At 42.5% G+C, this 19,303-nt stretch overlaps 1 protein-coding gene across 5 annotated transcripts in view; it reads left to right on the top strand.

Annotated features, from left to right (window-relative positions):
- LRRC8B (leucine rich repeat containing 8 VRAC subunit B) overlaps nucleotides 1-19,303 on the top strand; it is an 82,258-nt gene extending 62,955 nt beyond the window's left edge. For 4 of the 5 annotated variants that reach the window (XM_081818748.1, XM_081818746.1, XM_081818747.1 and 1 more), the window contains one exon: nucleotides 511-6,672. In XM_081818748.1, coding sequence (XP_081674874.1) covers nucleotides 511-762 — 252 coding nt within the window. In that variant the 3' untranslated portion in view covers nucleotides 763-6,672. Of the gene's footprint in view, nucleotides 1-510; nucleotides 6,673-17,575 lie in introns of those variants that run through there. The other variant, XM_031036064.2, reaches the window with a different exon arrangement.

Here is a 19,303-nt window from a genome sequence, read left to right on the forward strand (position 1 = left end):
TTTTCAGTCTCTAGTTTGAAACCCTTAGAAATAGCCTTGTGTCTGTACTCACAATGTTTTTGAGGATATTGCTCATTACATCACACAGTAACTCTTTATGAGGATTCTTGAGAAAAGTTATTTGTGATCCTCGGCCTCAAGAATAATTATGATTTTCCTAAAATACTGTTGTTGTTGTTGTTGTTGTTTATCTTAGGGACCATGACTAGGTGACTAATTAGGTTTTGTTTGAGAATTGCTTGTTAGAATGCTTAGAATCAAATCTTTTGCCCACCCACATATACAGCAAGGGTTTAGAAGTTCATGGTAGCCTCAGCGCTGACTTCAAGTCAGGACGTTCTTATTTTTCCTTTATCTTTTCCATCTCCTTCAAATTTATCATCATTGTTCTATGGATTCCTATAAATGTCCGGAAATGTTTTTGGAAAACGGTAGGGGTGTAAATAAGCAAATGCATTATCATAGGCCATAGAAAAGCAGTTTTACTGGCTTCTTTTTTTCCCTTTCCAGATTGAGACGCTACCAGATGGGCTGTTTCAGTGCAAAAAGCTGCAGTGTTTACTTTTGGGGAAAAATAGCCTGATGAGTTTGTCCCCTCACGTGGGTGAGCTGTCGAACCTTACTCATCTGGAGCTCATTGGTAATTACCTGGAAACACTTCCTCCTGAACTGGAAGGATGTCAGTCCCTAAAACGGAGCTGTCTGATTGTAGAGGAGAATTTGCTCAACACTCTTCCTCTCCCTGTAACAGAACGTTTGTAGACGTGCTTAGATAAATGTTGACCTAAAGAGAAAATAATTTTTAAAAGTTTGCCCCAGGGCTTTAAATGAGAACTAAAATTTTCTAAGTGATAAGGATGAAAAATGGGTAATAATTATGACTAACTATAACCAAATGTCTTTAAAGCAACTCAGTGTCTAGCCCTAAGTTAAACAGGTCAAAAGTGTTAACACTGAACTTAAGTTTTGTGAATAACTGATCTTTAACTTACTAAGATGTGAGAAGTACACTTCGAGGGTGGCATGGGGGACACAGAATTACTGAATCTCTACCTTGCAGTTTTTACCTTGAAGATTAGATATTCTTTCATATCCCTCCCCCCAGTCCCCATTACTTACTTATTTGCACACTTGTTTTCACTGACTTCCTGTTTTGGTATTTATCACCTAGACCATAAATTCATAAGTATAAATGTCCTTGATGTATACTCAACACTGTCTTTGATTTATGTTCTTAAATATTTTTAGGCAGGGTGTACATTGTGCTTGGCCGAATTCCTTCTTGGCTTGATTTTATTTCCTGTCCCAGCTTGCTTGAGTCTTCCTTCATCTTGTTTTCTCTTAACAATGATGAACCCTAAAAAAAAGCCCCAAAACAAGGGTGAACCCTGAAAACGTGCCTGTGTTTGGCCCTTGCATAGAAAAGGACAGGGTACTTAGGACATGTCACCCTCGGGGCACCTTGAAAATTGATCTGTTTCCTAAAATGTCTTCTTATGTATCATCAAAGCCTTTTTTATTTGCTAATCATTTTTATATTAAATGTAAAACATGTAACTATTTTCTATGGTATAATCTTAGATTCAAAATATGTGAGAATAATTTCTGTAAGGTACAGAGAACACATGCATTTCTTTAAGAATTCACTATTAATATACTTGGTTTTGGCTGCTTACGAGTCTCATATTTGTGTGCATCCTGCCCCAGAATGTTTTTGTACTCTGCAGCTCATTACTTTTGGACAACACAAGCCTTGTGTTTCTTGCCCTGAAATATTTGGGGGGTTTCCTTATAAGAGGATGGCCGCATCATCTACCTCTCTCTTCCCTAGTCGCTGTGCTATCATACGGGTAACAATTCTTAATTACTTCAAAAACTGTGATGGAGGGGAGAGGTACAGATTTGAATCCTTAAAATTGACTTCAAAACACTTGGAGAAATTAAGACTTAAAGCAAAATATTTCTCCATCTGCATGATCTCTAGATACGATTATAATGTAGAACACTCCGCCTCTGTTCAGTATTTAAGAATTCTCAAAGCTCACAAAGCAGTAGATCCATTTAACTGAAATTCATCTCATGCCTTTGTCTAACTTTCCTGGAATACATTTTGCTCTTTTTTTTGTAAAGAGCTTTGTGTTTAGCCTTTTATTATCATGCATATTGTAAAATGAATAAAGTCAACCGACTCGTTTTTGGGAACTGTACATTTTTACCATGTTTTTCTCTGATGGGTCTAGGCATTACGATGCCGGTCTCATTTTGAATGTTAACTATGAAGTAACCTATTAACTGCACATAGACAAAACTGGAAAACACTATGGGTAAAGTACTGTGAATATGGAATTGTGATGTGTGGTATGTTGTTTCTTGCTTTGCCCCTTCCAGAAAGGTAAAAGTGAGTCTTTAAATTACAGCAAAATGTAGCTCCCCTCACTTGCCACACACCCCTGAACTGAAGCTCAGAAAAAGGAATTGTTTGTGTCAAATGTAATTTGAATAATATGAGCTATAAAACTATAAACACCAACAGCTGCCTAAAACATTTATTTTTATTCTGAATGAGAAGGAACAATGTAAAAATGTTAATTCTTACCAAAACTTGCCTTTAGTCAGAACATTCAAGTTCTCAGGGACCCAGGCATAACTGATGAAACTTTCTTCCAGGACTTTAGAAAACAGATTCTGACTCTATCTGAGGTTTTTGTTCTTTTCGTTTTTTTAATGTAAGTTAATGGCCATTTTAATGTTTCACAATAAAATTGTCATATGTACGGATTTCAATGTTGGATTGGATTAATCTTAAGTTTTTGGAATATGGAATGTGATGCATGGAGAGGTATTGAAATGTTTGTGGCCATATAATTAGCCATAATCTCTATGAAAAATCCCATCCCCCTCCAGAAAGAAGAGTTTTCAAAACAAACTTCAGATTTGCTACCATTCTCACAAACTAGAACTTCTGCACGACTAGTCACACTGGTTGTGTTCCCCTGCAAAAGTCATTGACTAGATCTTCCTTATTGCTTCTCTCAATTTCTGGAAGCACATTATTACTTATCAGGATCGATACTGAATATTGTAAACTGCTTTCCAAACACTAGGGTATGGTTACTGGTACAAACCTTGTTCTTTGATGCCATAGTTTTTAGATTTCTGTCTTATTCCAAGCTTACACACCAGTGTTTAGGTAGCTTTTGAAATAACATAGTACTGATGCAATGAACTCTGAGACCGCCACCTGACATACTGGAAATGTGGTGTTGGATGCCACGTTTACTGCATTGTTGGAGCAGATCTTCATTTTGCGAGTGTTCATGTTCATTTAAGAGGATCTTCAATGAGGAAAATGCGATGTATTCAATTAGGATACATTAGATGGCATAGGATTTCCAAGAATGTCTAATGCATTTTCCAAAAAAATACCCGTGGATGGGACTCGGAACAAAGTTGATGGCTTATGCTAGCCATGGCCTAGGTTCATTTCACTTACATATGCACACGGACACACACAGGTGAGCTTGGACACACACACAGACACACACACCCTGGGCAGTTTTGAGCACTCGTGGTAAGGTATAGTGTTCTTTCCCTAACCTGTGTTAGGATACATCTGTGTGGCACATAGATACTGTGTTTTCATTCTTCATCCTCGGTCTTCATCTTTCTCCCTGGATATCACCATATTTCACTGTCACTTAACAAATGTTTGCGTTAAACAGGGTAAGTAGAGACCCATGGGTGCTCAGCGCTTTGGCGTAGCTCGTTCATGTGGTAAGCTAACTACTGCGCGGTGGTAAGCGGCAGTGAGTTCTTTGCATAATGTTACTGTTTGAGAGCGACAATATTTGTTTCTGTTCCCCATGCGTTTCATGATTCAGATTTTGTATGTTTAATTAAAATATTGCATAATGATGGGCTCAGAAACCATTAAAATGGTCAAACAGTTATCCTGTGGGTTGACAGCTGTCTTCCCCGGTATTTTGTATAAAACGCTCCTTCCGTCTTTACATTCTCTTAGCATCGTCCTAACTGCGTGGGTAACTCCATCACTCACCTCCTTACATTTGGTCAGCACTTGTGTATAACAGAATATATTTGTGATAAAGAACTCGCAGTGATACTTGAGCATGTATTTATTTGGGGGGAAGCCAGGGCCTCTAATGAGGCCTAATTGAGTTATTCCACTTTACCCATCCCTGCAGTATTTAGAGCTGATTCAATCCATGATCTCTCATGCCTACCAAAACCACGAGAATATAACCGTAAGTCCACTTTGTTTCCAGGAACTGTATATTGCATCAAAATCTGCGTTCCTTTCTTCCTGGAAACAAGAGGGAGGCTGATGGGAGGGGGAGGAGCTCTTTAGTATCCTCGTTTGAATTATGAAGACATTATATACATGATATGGTATAAACTCATGGCTGTTGGAAAATGTCCTGGATATAATTATTTCTTATCTTTAGTTGAATGTGAAAGCAGTGAAAACCTGCAGTCCTATTTAATTGGTTTCTTCCTGTTTCTGGTCCATCACTTTTTACATCCGCTGGAAACTATCTGCTCAGTACCTTTGGTAATGGACTGCATTCTCTTCAACTTTTTTCTTTTTTTAATATGGACAATTTCATCAACACTAAAGCATTAACACAGAATATATGAGCTACAGTACTGAGTTGAGATTGTTTCCAGTTGTACCTAATTCATGTTTAAATTTTGCATTTGACTTGTATAATCCACCACTGCTGAGAAAAACAATTACGAATGCCTCCTGCATGTTCTATATTATCTCTAACAGAGATGGTGCAATTTAAAAAATACAAAAGGGCATAGAATTAGAATGGGTACGTCTGTGCATATGTGTGTTGTGTGTAAGCCTAAGTATTTATGTTTAAATATTTTTAAAGCTCCTCAGAATGTTTCACGCTGAGTGAAATAATGGGCCAATCTTGGGTAGAGGCATTTTCTTTGGTTAGCTTCACAGTGACAGCTGGAATTTGTTACTTTGTCACCTATTTTGAAACATGTATGTAATCAGGTTTTGCTTCTGGTAATGAATTGTTTGAAAATGTAAGATTTTTTTGTAAGTTGAATGTTTTTGACCCTCAGGTTTACCGTGTAAATCTGCATTTTGGTGGTGAACCCCTTTGCCTGAGATTTGGTGGGTTTTGGTAAACTTCACTGTTTTAAAGTACCTTTTGTGTAAAATACAGATTCAATTTTTATAACAAATGGCAAATAAAAACAGTCTAAATGTTGGAAGAAGTTGACTGTACCGATTGGTCCCTGTGCAGTTGTGTTATCATTCACCAGATGATCGATTTTAGGTTTATGTGTGGATCTCATAACAAGAGTAGGAGTTTTCAAAATATGCTACAACGATCACAAAATAACAAGCCCCTCGAAAAGAGCTGGACTGATCCTAGAATATGCTGGGGCAGGGGGCGGGGAGGGGCGAGATCTGTCCCACCTCTAAGTAGGTCCATCTTTCCAGTGGTGCTCATCCTTGGGGACTGATGTTCACAAATCGACCCAGCTCTCTCCCTCTCCTGTTGGCTCTTGTTTCTCCATTTACTGTTAGTTTAGCACTAATGCTAAATATGGACTAGATAAATGAAAAGTAAAGAACTGCAAGACAAAATTTTGAGAAGGTTGAGTAAAAGGGAAAAATGGAATTATTGGGCAAAATAAGCACATGATAGTTTGGCCTTCTGGATAGAAGACTTCCCTCTCCGTCTCCCTCTCAAGCTCATTCTCCCCACCCCACCCCACCCCCCCACACACACTTTCAGGAGCACGTTAGAAAGCTGATCAGAGACTTTTCTCTACTGGAAGACACAACTCGACATATACGGAACCAGATTATAAAGGAAAGTGATCTGCTGACACCGGCTGGCCGTGTTTTTTTCCCTGGAAATGCGGTACTTCAGGAAAGGCATGCACCCACCTCGAAGCGCCTGAGCAATGGGAGACACTGAGGAAAGGAAACCAGTGTCTGACCTAAGATGTCAGCAGCCATTCAGGGACTGGCAGGGACCTCGGGACGCTGGGGACACAGCCTCCGGAGCAGTGACCGAGAGCCCCGAGCACATGCAGAAGCGTGGCTTCATTCTTCCGCATTCCCTTCCACGCTGCAACATGGCTTTTCCCGACTGTGGACTGTGACTGCGGTGAGGGCCTGCCAGCAGGGGAGGGCATGCTCCCCTACTCCTGAGGATTCTCTAAAAGCCCGTGCCTAGCTACAGAATCTGTCCCCCTCCTCTCTGAGCTCTACAGAAAAGCGGTTGATCAAAAGCAAAGAGTCACACCTTGAACTCAAGCCCTATATTTACAGAAGAAGAAAGGTCTGTATGCCAAAGAAGGATCAGAAAAAAAAAAAAAAGTCATTTTATAAAATGCATGGTCGTTTTTAAATTACAAGTCTCTCCTCATCCTATGTTGGCTCCTCATCCTCTGGACTAGAATTATAAGTCCTGCCTCCCAAATACCAATGATTCTGTAGAACTGCCTGTGTGCTACTCGGAAGCTTTTCAAATTATTTCTTATAAATACCTTAAATTGTGTATGCCTTTTTACACGTGCCTATTGTTTGTTCGGTGAGGGCTTGTCACACACCATTTTTTACTCTCTGCCTCCCTCTGCCGCTGAGATGAGAATAAATCAAATAGAAGGTGACCAGCTTCGACTTCTCCCCCTTTATTCCGTTTCTCCTTGCCTTGCCTTTATCAAATGCAGCCCCTGAGGTAAGATCTTGACAATTCAGTGGCCCATCCTTAATCTCAGTGACTTCATCTCAAATGAGATGCACTCAGAAAGCCTCATGCAGTGCCTGGCACCAGGACCAGACTAGACATGTGGGTGCCCAAGGCAGGTAAGAATTTGGCACCTAAAAAACCTGCTTTGACTATTTATTCAATATGCATTTGGCAGAGATAGGGGAATTGGTCTTCTATTAGTAAAAATCATGAACTTTCGGGGCACCTGGATGGCTCAGTTGGTTGAACGCTCAACTCTTGATTTCGGCTCAGGTCATGATCTCAGGGTCGTGAGATCGAGCCCCATGTCAAGCTCCAAGCTCAGCACAGAGCCTGCTTGTCCCTCTGCCTCTGCTCCTCTCCTCATTCTCTCTCTCTCTCAAATAAGTAAATAAATAACATCTTTAAAAATAAAAAAATACCATGAACTTTTGTGTCACCTGTCTAATTAGTCCCTTCTTCCAAGACAAAACTCTGAAGAGTAGAGACAGCTGCGGGCAGGGGTTGTAGGGACAGTGAGAGTTCTCACAGCGCATAGAATTTCTGTCAGTCACCCCCAGTAGAGAATCTCCCAGGCCTCATGAGCAGGCCTGTCAGCTGCTGGGGCTCACCTCCCTTTTTTCCCTTGGAAGGACTGAAGTACCTCACTCTCCTGGCCCCCACCGTCTGCCTTTCCAGATCACTCTCCCTCGCTTTCCCTCAACCCCTCCTCTGGTTGTGCTATTTAGTATTTTCCTAATTACACACTCCAAGCTTATATATCCTCACCCATTACTAAATGCCATCTTTGATAGTATTAAGTCATAGTAAGAATGATGTTTTAGCTTGTACTCACCAAAATAAATGTCTTTCTCTTATCAAGAGTCTCCCTTCCGGGCGCCTGGGTGGCTCAGTTGGTTAAGCGACTGCCTTCGGCTCAGGTCATGATCCTGGAGTCCTGGGATCGAGTCCCGCACCGGGCTCCCTGCTCGGCAGGGAGTCTTCTTCTCCCTCTGACCCTCCCCCCTCTCATGTGCTCTCTCTCATTCTCTCTCTCTCAAATAAATAAATAAAATCTTTAAAAAAAAAAAAAAGAGTCTCCCTTCCTAGAAGGTGGTTTCTCGTCAGAATTTCGAATTCCAAATAAGAGACTTCTTGAATGTACTAAATGGGAGTAGGACCAATTTGCATTCCTTAGGCTGGCAACCTCAAGAATTGCATATGGAAACAATTGCAAATAAGTTAACTGGTCTCCTAATTCCAATTATTTCATTGATACTGTGTTCTGTGTAAATTAGTACCCAAGGCAAATGTTTAAACCCCAGGAGGACCAAATGCCACCTGTGTGAGGGGAGTTTCCTTCTAGTCTTTGCCTGAACTGGGTTTGAATTCACATCCTTGTCTTAGGGTCTCTCTCGTGCTTCCCAGAGAAATTACTTAGATCGTTTTGGGGAGAAGAGAACAGTCTGTCGCCCTTTTCATAATAGACAGAGCCAGTCTCCAGCAATTGCTCTGTGAAAAGGGAAAGCCTGAAGAAGTAGCCCGGTGAAGGAGAATTGATTCCGTCTGCTTTAAGAGATTTGGGGAAATTTTACCGGGCTTGTGATCCCTGGGCAGAACAATACATCATGAACCACATTAATGATTTCAAATTGAGAAAAGCTAAAAATCGAATCATTTTGTCTATGCTCCTTCAGCTTGGTGTCCATCCCCGAAGGGGAAATAGCATAATGGAATAGAACAATAATGTTATTTAGCACATGCTATGTGCCAGGTGGCAGGTTGTTTATGTGTGCTAGCTCAATCCACCCAACAGCCTTATTTGGTGTGTTATTCCTATTATACAGATGAGAAAACAAACTAGGAAATTGTAACATTTTCCAAGGTCTCATGACTGTTCAGAAGAGGAATCCTATTCAACCTACAGGCCTGCAAAGCCTGTTTCTACAGAGGTGTAGGTAGAGAACACAACTCAGCACTACCTCCTCTCTCCCCCCACCCTGGGGTATGAAGACTCACAGGTGGTTCTCTGGTTTTCAGGGCTCACTGCCCTCTTCCCTTCCCTTTAAGCCCCATGCTTCCTCCTCCATATCTGTCCTAGTTTGTCTTCTCTGAGCCAATGAATCACTTCCTGTCCATTTTATTTGCTCCCTCTTTCCCAAATGTAATTCTAGAATTCTAGAACTTTCCAGCTGGAAGGAACCATGTAGACTTTTCTGAAGAGGAAGACCTAACTGGCTTGTTTGAGATCACAGACCCACTATCTGAGGGAGCTGCCACCTATCTGCTTGTCCCCCTGGTGAGTACTCTTTGTGCTCTCCTAGGGTGGTTCTCAGAAGCCCAGAAAATCTATATTTAACCAAAGAGTGGAAGAGCTGAGATCAGCACCCAGGCCGCCTCCCTAACTCCGGTCCTGTGCATTCCCTAACAAGCTGCATTCATTTGAGCTGTGTCCTGCATCTTGATAACAACCCCTCCTTTGCACAGTGCATTACTGGGCACAAAGCAGTTCCTGTCCCCAATTCACCTACAAGAAAACTAGGCTTTGAAAGAGACATCTTCGATGGTTACCATATTGAGCATCTGCCATAGATATAACATTGTTAATGCTTAAAACATACTAAGGTAGGCATTATCTCCATCTTCTAGAAAAAGAAATAGGTCCAGGCAAGTTAAATGACATGTTAGGTCATATAAGAGATTGCATAGTATGTGGTACAGGCAGGTTTTGAACCGGGGACTCTGTAGCACCAAATCTCCACTTTTTGTATAGTGCCCACTGTCAAGGTCATGTGGCAAGCAAGGGATGGAGTGATGAGTACAGCTGAGGTTTTCGGTATCTAATACTGTCCTTTATGATGTACAGGCTCTGAATATTCTGGAAAAAGATTGATACACACACACACACACACACACACACATATGCACAAACAGTTTTAAACACCCTTTAGTGTAAATATAAAATTTCATCCAAAGGGCTAATGTATTTTTAAATGTGGTTATTTTTGAAAAATGCAGTTTTTATTTAAATGTCCTAACCTAAACTCTGAGCACGTTTGCTATCATGAGAAGAATGGAATGCCATTCTGAATTTTGAGTCCTGTGGGAGATGTTCGATAAAGACCCTCATCCCATTAAAAGGAGTGGTTAACATTTTGGTTTTTGTTTCAAGGTGAGGATGAGGCTTGCTGTCAGTTTGGGTTTCACTACAGAATTGCAGTTTAACACCCTGAGAGTCCTGATTTATTATAGGGAAATACTGGCAGACATTTTAGACTTGCAAAATGACTACCAATCCCAGTTCAGGCTAAATTCGTTCTAAATGCGTTCTGCTGATTTAGACATTTGGAGGAGCGGGTTATGCTGTCCTTATTGAATTCATGCCATGCTCCAGCTAAGAAGCTGTGTTTCTCACCCCAAGCTGATGGTGCGTCCCTCCCTGGTTTTGCCTTTTGGCTGAATACACTGCTAAGCATGGAAAAAGCCTTAAGTCAAGTGAAGAACCCACTCCTTGAAGCACTGAATCCCTTGGCATTTGCCTTTGGCGTCTTCAAAACCCGTGCCTTTCAAGGCTAGTGGCACGTCAGGTCAGCTGTCTCCAGGGTCCATGCACCCAGTGGGACGGCAGCTCTTGGATGTTGCCTGTCCCCCGCCCGCCACTGAGCTCTGCTGAGGAAGGGAAGATTATTTACCAAGCAACTTTGTGCAATCACATTGGTTGTTTTTATCTTCTTCTGGAAGATGAACAAAATTGGCCCTTTTTCTTCTGGTGGTGAGTCTAATTCCTCCTGCTTAGAAAAGAGTACCCACAGAGAATTTTTTTGCAAGGGTGGAAATGAGCCAGATGGCTTGGGTGCTGCCTCGGCATAATCAGCAGAGACCCCGGCTGAGCCCGTGACTGTGGAGGGCCTGTATGAAAATAGCACATTTCTCTCTCAGAGCCATATGTCAGCATGCTTCGGGGACCTGGCCTAACTGAGCCTAATGAGAGGGTGAACTTGGGTGTTCCCTAGGGTGCCTGCAACTCTAATATTCTGATCTACGTAGAATGCTCAGTAGGAAGTGTTGATTGGGGTTAGTATTAACTTTCTTAAGAGTTTGAGCACATCATACGCTTATTTTTGAGTTTCTGAAATGACTCATTTTTATGACATATGAATAAGACTTTTATTCACTGGAGAACCTAAAGCATAATAGCAAGTGAAGGAGGATGGAATTGTTTGAAAGAGCCGTTCTGCCATGCCTCCGCATCAGTGAAGATCGCACAACAGTGAAGAGGTGCTATCGAGGCCGGGGCACATGGGACCTTCTCAGGAGGGCCTTCCTCATGCTCAGGTGACAATTCCCAGGAATGACAAATGTCCTAAGGTTGCACAGATAAAACGGTGACCCGTGAGGTGCTTGACCCTCTTGGGCTGTAACACCAAAGCTGGAAATCTGAGGCCGATCCATCAGCACTGACACTGAGCCCAGAGTCTGACTCGCGGCCCACGGATGCCTCCAAGTTTTCAGTTCTCAGGTTTCTGTTCATGGGGCTCTGCGCCGAAGTGTCCAAGCAGCAGACAGGTTCAGTTGGAGAGACACACCTCCAGTCTTAGGTGGACTGAGACATGTCGGCTCCTCCCTGCATTTAGGGTATGGCTCCAACGGGGTACCAGCTCCCACGGCAGACTGTGTGCCCACTGGGCTCACCGGACACGCAGCGGGCTCTCCTGGAGCTATGTGCTGTGCACCTCCTCTGTGTCCTGGTGCCCAGCTCAGGACTGTTCCAGGCCTAGGCTTGGGCTCCCTCGTGTCTGGAAGGGAAAGCAAGATCATTGTGCTAGACAGAGCCAGACGATCAGCAGGCTACCGGGAAGGCCCTCGGCTCCACCCTGGCTTGGAGGCCTGTCTCCACCAGTAACACTTGAGTAACCTTATCTCTCTGAGCCTCCGTTTCCTCTTCTATAAAACGTAAACTCCAGTCTACAAACACTAAGCGTCTGCTCCTACCCCGCTGCCGCCCCAGGTACTGAGGATACAGTGGGATCAATGGGGACAAGACAAACAGGGCCCCACCTTCATGGAAATAGGGCTTTAGGAGGATTCCATGAGATTATGTAAAATGCTTAGCATCTTGTCTGACCCAGTAAGTGCTCACTGCTGGTTAGCTCTCATGACCTTTCCTCCAAATATGGTAGAAAATCTTTTAAAACGTGTGCTTTCCCACCTCTTGCACATGTATTTCTCTTTGCCTAGAAGGCTCTTCCTTGCTCCCTTTGCCTAGCTAACTCCCATTCATCCAGTGCTTGGGGTTAGTGGTCACTTCCTCAACCAGGTCCATGTCCACGTTCCCCTGTTGTGTGTTCTCATAGCAACTGGTGCTCTACTTTGAGGTATTCATCACTTTGGTAACTACTACTTGTTCAGTGTCTGTATTCCTGACTAGACTATAAAGCTGGTATGGACAGCATCCATGTCTCCCGGAAGTCTGGGCTCCCGGCTTTGAGATGCTCCATAAGTATCTGACCATCCGACTGGCTGACAGGTGAATGGGATGTTCTCTTCCAAATGAGAGAAGTATACTGGACCAGAAAAAGGAGAATCTGGCCCATCAGGAGCACATGGGCCCTTTCTTTCCTTCCTCTTTTCTCTGGCCTAAGATGAAGAGGAGGGACAGCCAAGAGATGGCTGAAAAAACAGGCCATGCCGCGGGCAGCACCTACATCTCTCTGGAGGCAATCAGGTAGCCAAGTCACTGTGCAAAGGATGGCTTGTTGAGTTGCCCATTGGTAACAAGATTTATCCATCACCACTCAGGGCGCTGCTGAGAACAGGGCAGTAGGAGTCTCCTTTGGGATCACGTACCAATGTCACACCCTCATCTGCCCTCCCACAGCCAGGCAGCGTGATTTAAGGGAAAAGGTCTTGTCTCTTGTAACTAGATAGAAGAAGCTTGAAAAAATGAAATCCAATGCCACATGGCCAGAATGATATCAGCGGCAGAAATGTAACCATGTTGACTTTTCACTCTGTCACGCAGTACGAAAGATGCCCCCAGGCTCAGTACATTGAGAAAGAGACTTCGGCAAACACAGTCATTTACATGTGACTCACTGCAAAGGTTAATATTCTTGCCCTTTGGGGCCCTGTGGGATGTAACAAAGCAGCAATGTGACCTGACCCCAGTGGTTTTCTTTTGGCCAAAATCCAAATGCTCTGGGCGGTACTGGACTTCCCACATGCATTCCTGCAAGCCCACCATATGGAACTGCATGGCAGTCCTCTTTGCCAGGCCTTTCTAAACCTCCATGTGTCTTTGCCCATGTTGTTCTCTCCATCAGAAGTTCCTTCCTTCCATGGAGATATGGAATAGTATCTATCATCCATCTACCCATCATCATCTATCTGTGTATTGGTCAACCCTCCATTCATTTTTCCAAGACTAAGATGAAATATGATTTTGTCTCCAACACCTTCTCTGACCACCTTCCTTCTCCGAAATTGGAGTTAGGTGCTTTTATTTGGAATGACAATGTAGTGAGGTTATTTCTAGATTTCCTCCTCACTAAATTGATGACAGAAACCAAATCTTGTTCACTTCTTTATCTACTGCAACCAGAGCAGTGCCTAGCACATTGCAGGTGCAGAATGATAAATAGCAGAAAGCTAGGCATTGGTAAACTGTGTCACGGGGCCAGTGGGTCGCCCAGAATGCCTAACTGCAAGTGTATGTGCCAGAAACTACTAGTGGGTACTTTTGTGGACAGACTATGAAAATGATGAAAAGTCATTGAAGGTTTGTGGGTAAAGAAACAGCATAAGGAAGTAGAACTTTGGGTACATTATTTGAAGGTGTAATGGATGTGGTGAATTTAAAGGATGAAAATCTTATGCCCATTCTACAGATGAGAAAACTAAGGCTGGAGGAAGTTAAATGTTTTACCAAAACACACAGAGCTAGTAAGCAAAGAAATCTGCTTTAGCAGATCTGTTTTCAGAGTTTGTGTTCTTAGATGCTCTGCAAAACCTCAACCAAATCTTCAAACACTACCTCGAACTTGGGTCCTTTAGGTCTTCAGGGAATGCTCTCTCAGTTGTATTAAGTTTGACTCCAGAATGTCACTAACCCTTACTGGGGCCCACTTTGGTTTCCTCTTCAATAAAATGAGAAACACTGAGCTAGGTGTCTGTGAGGCCAAATTCAGGCTCTGAGATACTAGGATTCTCTGTAGAATACCAGCAGACTTCCTAACTTGGCAATCAGCTCAGTCAAAACTTAAGTGCACTGGTGTATTGGCCCTGAAAACCTTTTCATGGGTTGCAATCATGACCCCGAAACACAACAAAGCCTATGAAATATTATCTTAGAGGCCTAATCATTCTTCCCAAATAGGTGTTTAAAATATACTCAGGCATTAAAGTATAACTGTTGAACTCACAGAAAGTATCTTCATCTGAATAGTCTACATAAGTCCAAGTTTCCACTCCCTCTCCATGGCCTTAGGGACTTCGTTATACCTGTAACTCTGTATCATAGTGAAATAAAGTCCAGCATTGCAAGCCCCAAACCTGTGACACCCCACGACATCACAGAAATCTCAATCAGACAATGCATGCAATTCTCTGACTTCAGGCTGAATTTTAGGGTCAAACACATCTGAAAATGTGTGGTTCAGAATGAACTCTGAAATGAAAAGTTCCCACCCAAACCACTGAATAACATCCTGTTGTTTTCATCAAATCTATGCAGTAACTCCTTTGATTTGGCTTTCATTTGGAATGATCTGTCCGATGCCATTTTTCTGAAACATTCAGAACAAGATACAATCTCATTATGGTCAGCTACATAGAGTGGACCTTTCAGAGCATAAAGAAACATCTGTCCTCCATCTGCAGTGCTTAGAAAATAGGGCTTTCAATGGAGTACATTGTACGACGCTAATGCTTTTAAAAGGGCAAGAGATCCATTTCTACTAAAATCTCAGTAAGTATGTCTAACAGAATATTTTCATCTTACATACTGTTTTCCAAAGAGCATTTCAAAGAGAAGAGGTTTAAGAACATAATCTCTAGGTTCAGCCAGACCTGGTTCAAATACTTGTTCTGTCACAGACCAGCTGCATGATCTGAAAAAGTGACTTAAACCTGATAGTTTTAAGTTTTTTCAGGGATGTAAAATAGAGTAATAATACCTACCGTAGAGATAATGTTTTCAAAGAGACTGGCCTGTAGCAGAGCACTAAGTAAACATCAGTTCTCGTTTCGGCTTTGAGACTGCTGTTGCTCATACCAGGGGCAGAACGGCCCAATTCCTGCTGCAGCTAAGAGAACACAGGATTTGGAATGAGAGGACCTGAATTTGCACTTCACCTCGGCCACTTACCAGGGGTATGACCTTGGGGAAATCACTGAATCCTTCTCAACTCAACTCCCTCATCTGTAAAACAAGGAAAACAAAAATAGCTAACTCACTGGTGACAATCATAAGGTGCAAATGAGGTGATTTATGTGAATTTACTTTGCCAGTTGCTAAGCTCTGTGTGTATGGGCTTGTTATTGTTAGTATTGTGGACTGAATGTTTGTGTCACCCCAAAATGCAAATGTTGAAACCGTAACGTCCAACTTGATGGTATTAGGAGGTGGGGCCTTGCAAGGTAATCAGGTGAGGTCCCGGGGGTGGAGCCTCCATGATAGAATCAGTGTCCTTATAAGAAGAGGAAGAGGGGCATCTAGCTGGCTCTTGATCTCAGGGTGGTAAGTTCCAGCCACATGTTGGGTGTAGAGATTACTTAAATAAATAAAAACTTAAAAAAAAAAAGAAGAAAAAGAGGAAAAACCCAGAGCTCTCTCTTTCTGTGTCTTGTGATGGCAAGAAGTCAGCTGTCTAAAAGCCAAGAAGAGAGCCCTCACCAAGAACCGAATTGGCAACACCTTGATCTTGGACTGCCAGCCTCTGGAACTGTGAGAAATGCTTATTGTTTAAGCCCCTCAGTCTGTGCTATTCTGTCAAAGTGGCCCAAACAGACTGTGACAATAACATCACCAGAACCGAAGAGCACACCTAGTTTTGTTTTGTTTCTTCGAGCATTTTGATTTATAAAAATCTTAGCAGGGCACCTGGGTGGCTCAGTCAGTTAAGCATTCGACTCTTTGTTTCAGCTCAGGTCCTGATCTCAGGGTCCTGGGATCGAACCCCACGTCCAGCTCCACACTCAGCTCGGAGTCTGCTTGAGAATCTCTCTCCCTCTCCCTCTGCTCCTGCCCCTGCTCACACACTCTCTCTAAAATAAGTAAATCTTAGTTATGTTCTTAAGTGATTATAACTGATATCCACTTAGCCACCAAAGTAGGGATTCTGGGAATGGACGAAGGCAGCACACGTAGAAGTAGAATGTTCACTTTCCTGACAAAACTTCACCTATGTTTGTTTGTCTTAGCCTGGACTGTGGCCTGGTGAAGAGTCCACATGTCTGAAGAGGTGCTGAGACAGAGAAGGGATGTCGTCTGTGGTTTCTGCCTATCGGGTGTGGTTGCAATGTTACAAGTGCTCGTTTTCCAGATCTCACCTCCCCGCCCCCCTTCCTAGAGCAGTTCAGCCATCTCTACCCTCCTGGTTACCTGCTCCCCTTCGTCCTTCCCAGAGGGTGGAAGTCAATGGGCTTGGGACTTTGATATCAGCCAGATTTAAGTGTGAATCTTGCCTCCAAAACTTTCTAGCTGTGTTACATTGGGCAAGTCACTTAACCTTTCTACACCTCAGTTTTCTCATCTGTACAATGGGAGAGAATAATAAGCATCTCCTAAGGGGGTTGGGAAAATGAAGTAAGACAGTACCTTTAAAATTCTTGGAGTCATATCTGACAGCAGATAGGTACTCATCAGTTTCCCCTTCCTTTCTCTGAGCTCTCTTCTTACCCACTTCTCGTTCCTTATACCTGATTATTGATACGTCTCTGGGACCCTTGGTGCGGCAATGGCTAACAGTGTCAATAGGTATGGTAAGCCTGCAAGACAGTGACCCTGGGGAAACATTCATCAATACTCCTACACTAAAACTCCCGCCCCAAGTCTTCATAAACACTATGGCTTTGGAATACCTCAGTTAAGACAATAGACTCCTGTGGAATACATTTGCTAATTGAGTATTTGAAAGTGTGTGTGTAAGCTTGGATATTCACAGAATATCAGGTGGATGCACAAAAAACTGGTAGCCCTTGTGAAAGATGAAATGAAATGGGGTCACTTATGTCAAGGGATTTTTTTTTTTTAATTTTATTATGTTATGTTAGTCACCATACAATACATCATTGGTTTTTGATGTGGTGATCCACGATCCATTGTTTTCGTATAACACCCAGTGCTCCATGCAGGACGTGCCCTCCTTAATACCCATCACCAGGCTAACCTATCCCCCCTCCCCCCTTCCCTCTAAAACCCTGTTTGTTTCTCAGAGTCAAGGGATTTTTAAATGGAGCGAGGAGGCCATTAAGGAGATGGGCCTTATGCACGTCCTCACCTGGTGGAACCATGAACTTTTGAACTGGGCCAAGCAGCAAATACTCCAAGGACCTAACCTCAACACTTGTAACTTCCTGTAGAGAGAGACTTTGCTTGGTGATAGCCTTAGTAACCAATCATATTCAGCCAAGACTGGTTTTCTGCCACCAACACCAATCACAAAAAAAACCTCTTTTATTTTTTTTCAATCAAAAATTTTTGTATACAACATATATAGGCATTCCCTTTGTCTTTTAAATCTTTTGGTGGGGGGCACTGCTTGGGTTGCTGCCCAAATGTGTGTTTCCTGAATTGCAGTTTTGAGACCCCAAATAAATGCTTTTTTTTGTTTGTTTAATTGTAGCTCAGCCTCTTTTCTCGGTTGACATTTCTGGTGTCTGAAGAAGCGGGATCTGAAGTGACACACCACCTCAACTTGGTGCTGCTGTTGGACCAGCAAGGTACCTGCTTGAACCCTCTGTGCTCTGTTGTCTCCTCACAGCCCAAGTTCCTGTGCTGAGTCCTCCTGGCTCTGAACCTCCCTCCTTGCTTGAAGTTCTAGCCTCTCATTTGGATGTCTGTTTGGTGCTGGCTTGTACAGAGGAGTAAAACTTCTCTGACCCAATTCTGTTAGGTAGAATTTCTCACAGGGGATTCACACATCCCACCTAACTCTATCCAGTACTCACAGGGGATTAACACTTTCCTAATGGTATTCTCTTTGGTAAGGCTTCTGCACGGTATTAACACTCTCCTATCCAGAGTTATCTGGAGAGTAATCTCCATTTAAAATTGCAATGGTCACAGGGGCGCCTGGGTGGCTCAATCAGTTAAGCATCTGCCTGCAGCTCAGGTCATGATCCCAGGGTCCTGGGATCGAGTCCTGCATCCAGCTCCTTGCTCAGCAGGAAGCCTGCTTCTCCCTCTCCCTCTGCCTGCCGCTCTGCCTACTTGTGCTCTCTCTCTCTATCTGTCAAATAAATAAATAAAATCTTTAAAAATAAATAAGTAAATAAAATTGCAATGGTCACTTTGGAGATCCTTTGAAATTTGAAAATGAATTTATTTTCATGCACAACTGGAGAGGGGGTATATAACCAAGCAAAATCAATGAGAAGCATATTTCAGTTGGTATTCAGAGGCCTCCAAGCGATCAAATGATTCAAAACTCTCTTCTTTACAAGAAACTAATCCTGGCTCTCTGAAGACAGCTCTGACCTTCTCCAGAGGCTATCCAAAGTAGAAAAGCTTTCTGGAGCTCCTGAACAGACCATGGTCCCTAGTACTTCTCCTCTGCCTTCTTTCCCCCATCCTCTACCTATCTACCCCAATGTAGCTGAGCTTCTCATCGATAGCAACAACCTTGAAGGCCCCCTGAATCTTCCAGGCAGTCAAGCACCCTTTGAGATAAACCCTAATGAAGGTGGTTCAGGAACTCCCTCTGTTTCTTAGCACCCTTAAACTAAAGTTAAATTGTGAGCTATTACTGAAGAATTTCCTCATACCCCTCAAGACCCTCTAGAGTCTGCTAAAAAAAAATTAATTTGGTCATTCAAACTTACGAAGTTTGTTTATTCTGTCTCTACCAACTTATTCATATGCTTATAAGTGAAAGCCATGCTAGGGACCCTTTAACTTAGATCAATCCACCTTAAAGCAGCACCCTTAAAAGAGAGAAATCCAAACTTCTGGGAGACAATAGAATATGCCCCTGATTGATGTACAGAAGCTTCTAAAAGACAAAATGACTTCAGAAACAGTTCTAAAAGGATCCTTATAACATACAAATAGTATAAAAGTCTTTTGTAAAAGACTTTGGCCATCTGAGCCAGTAACCCTAAATTTGTCCATCTGCTAAAACCATAAAACCAAAAGAATCCAACTATTCTTTTTGAGTTTCATACCTGAGGCATTGCTAAAATTCAAAACAAAACAAAAATAAAAATTATAAGTTCTCTTCATCTGTATGCTTATATGATTATGTCATAGATATGTGATCTTGTTCTACCTCTGGATGGTATTAGTTCGTAAAAGCGCTCTATTTAATTGGCTTAAGGAAAGTCAAATGCTTATAAATTAAATGTTCTTAAAG

Source organism: Leptonychotes weddellii, chromosome 4 (genome assembly GCF_054177405.1).
Source record: "Leptonychotes weddellii isolate Sample4059 chromosome 4, ASM5417740v2, whole genome shotgun sequence".
NCBI lineage: Eukaryota > Metazoa > Chordata > Mammalia > Carnivora > Phocidae > Leptonychotes > Leptonychotes weddellii.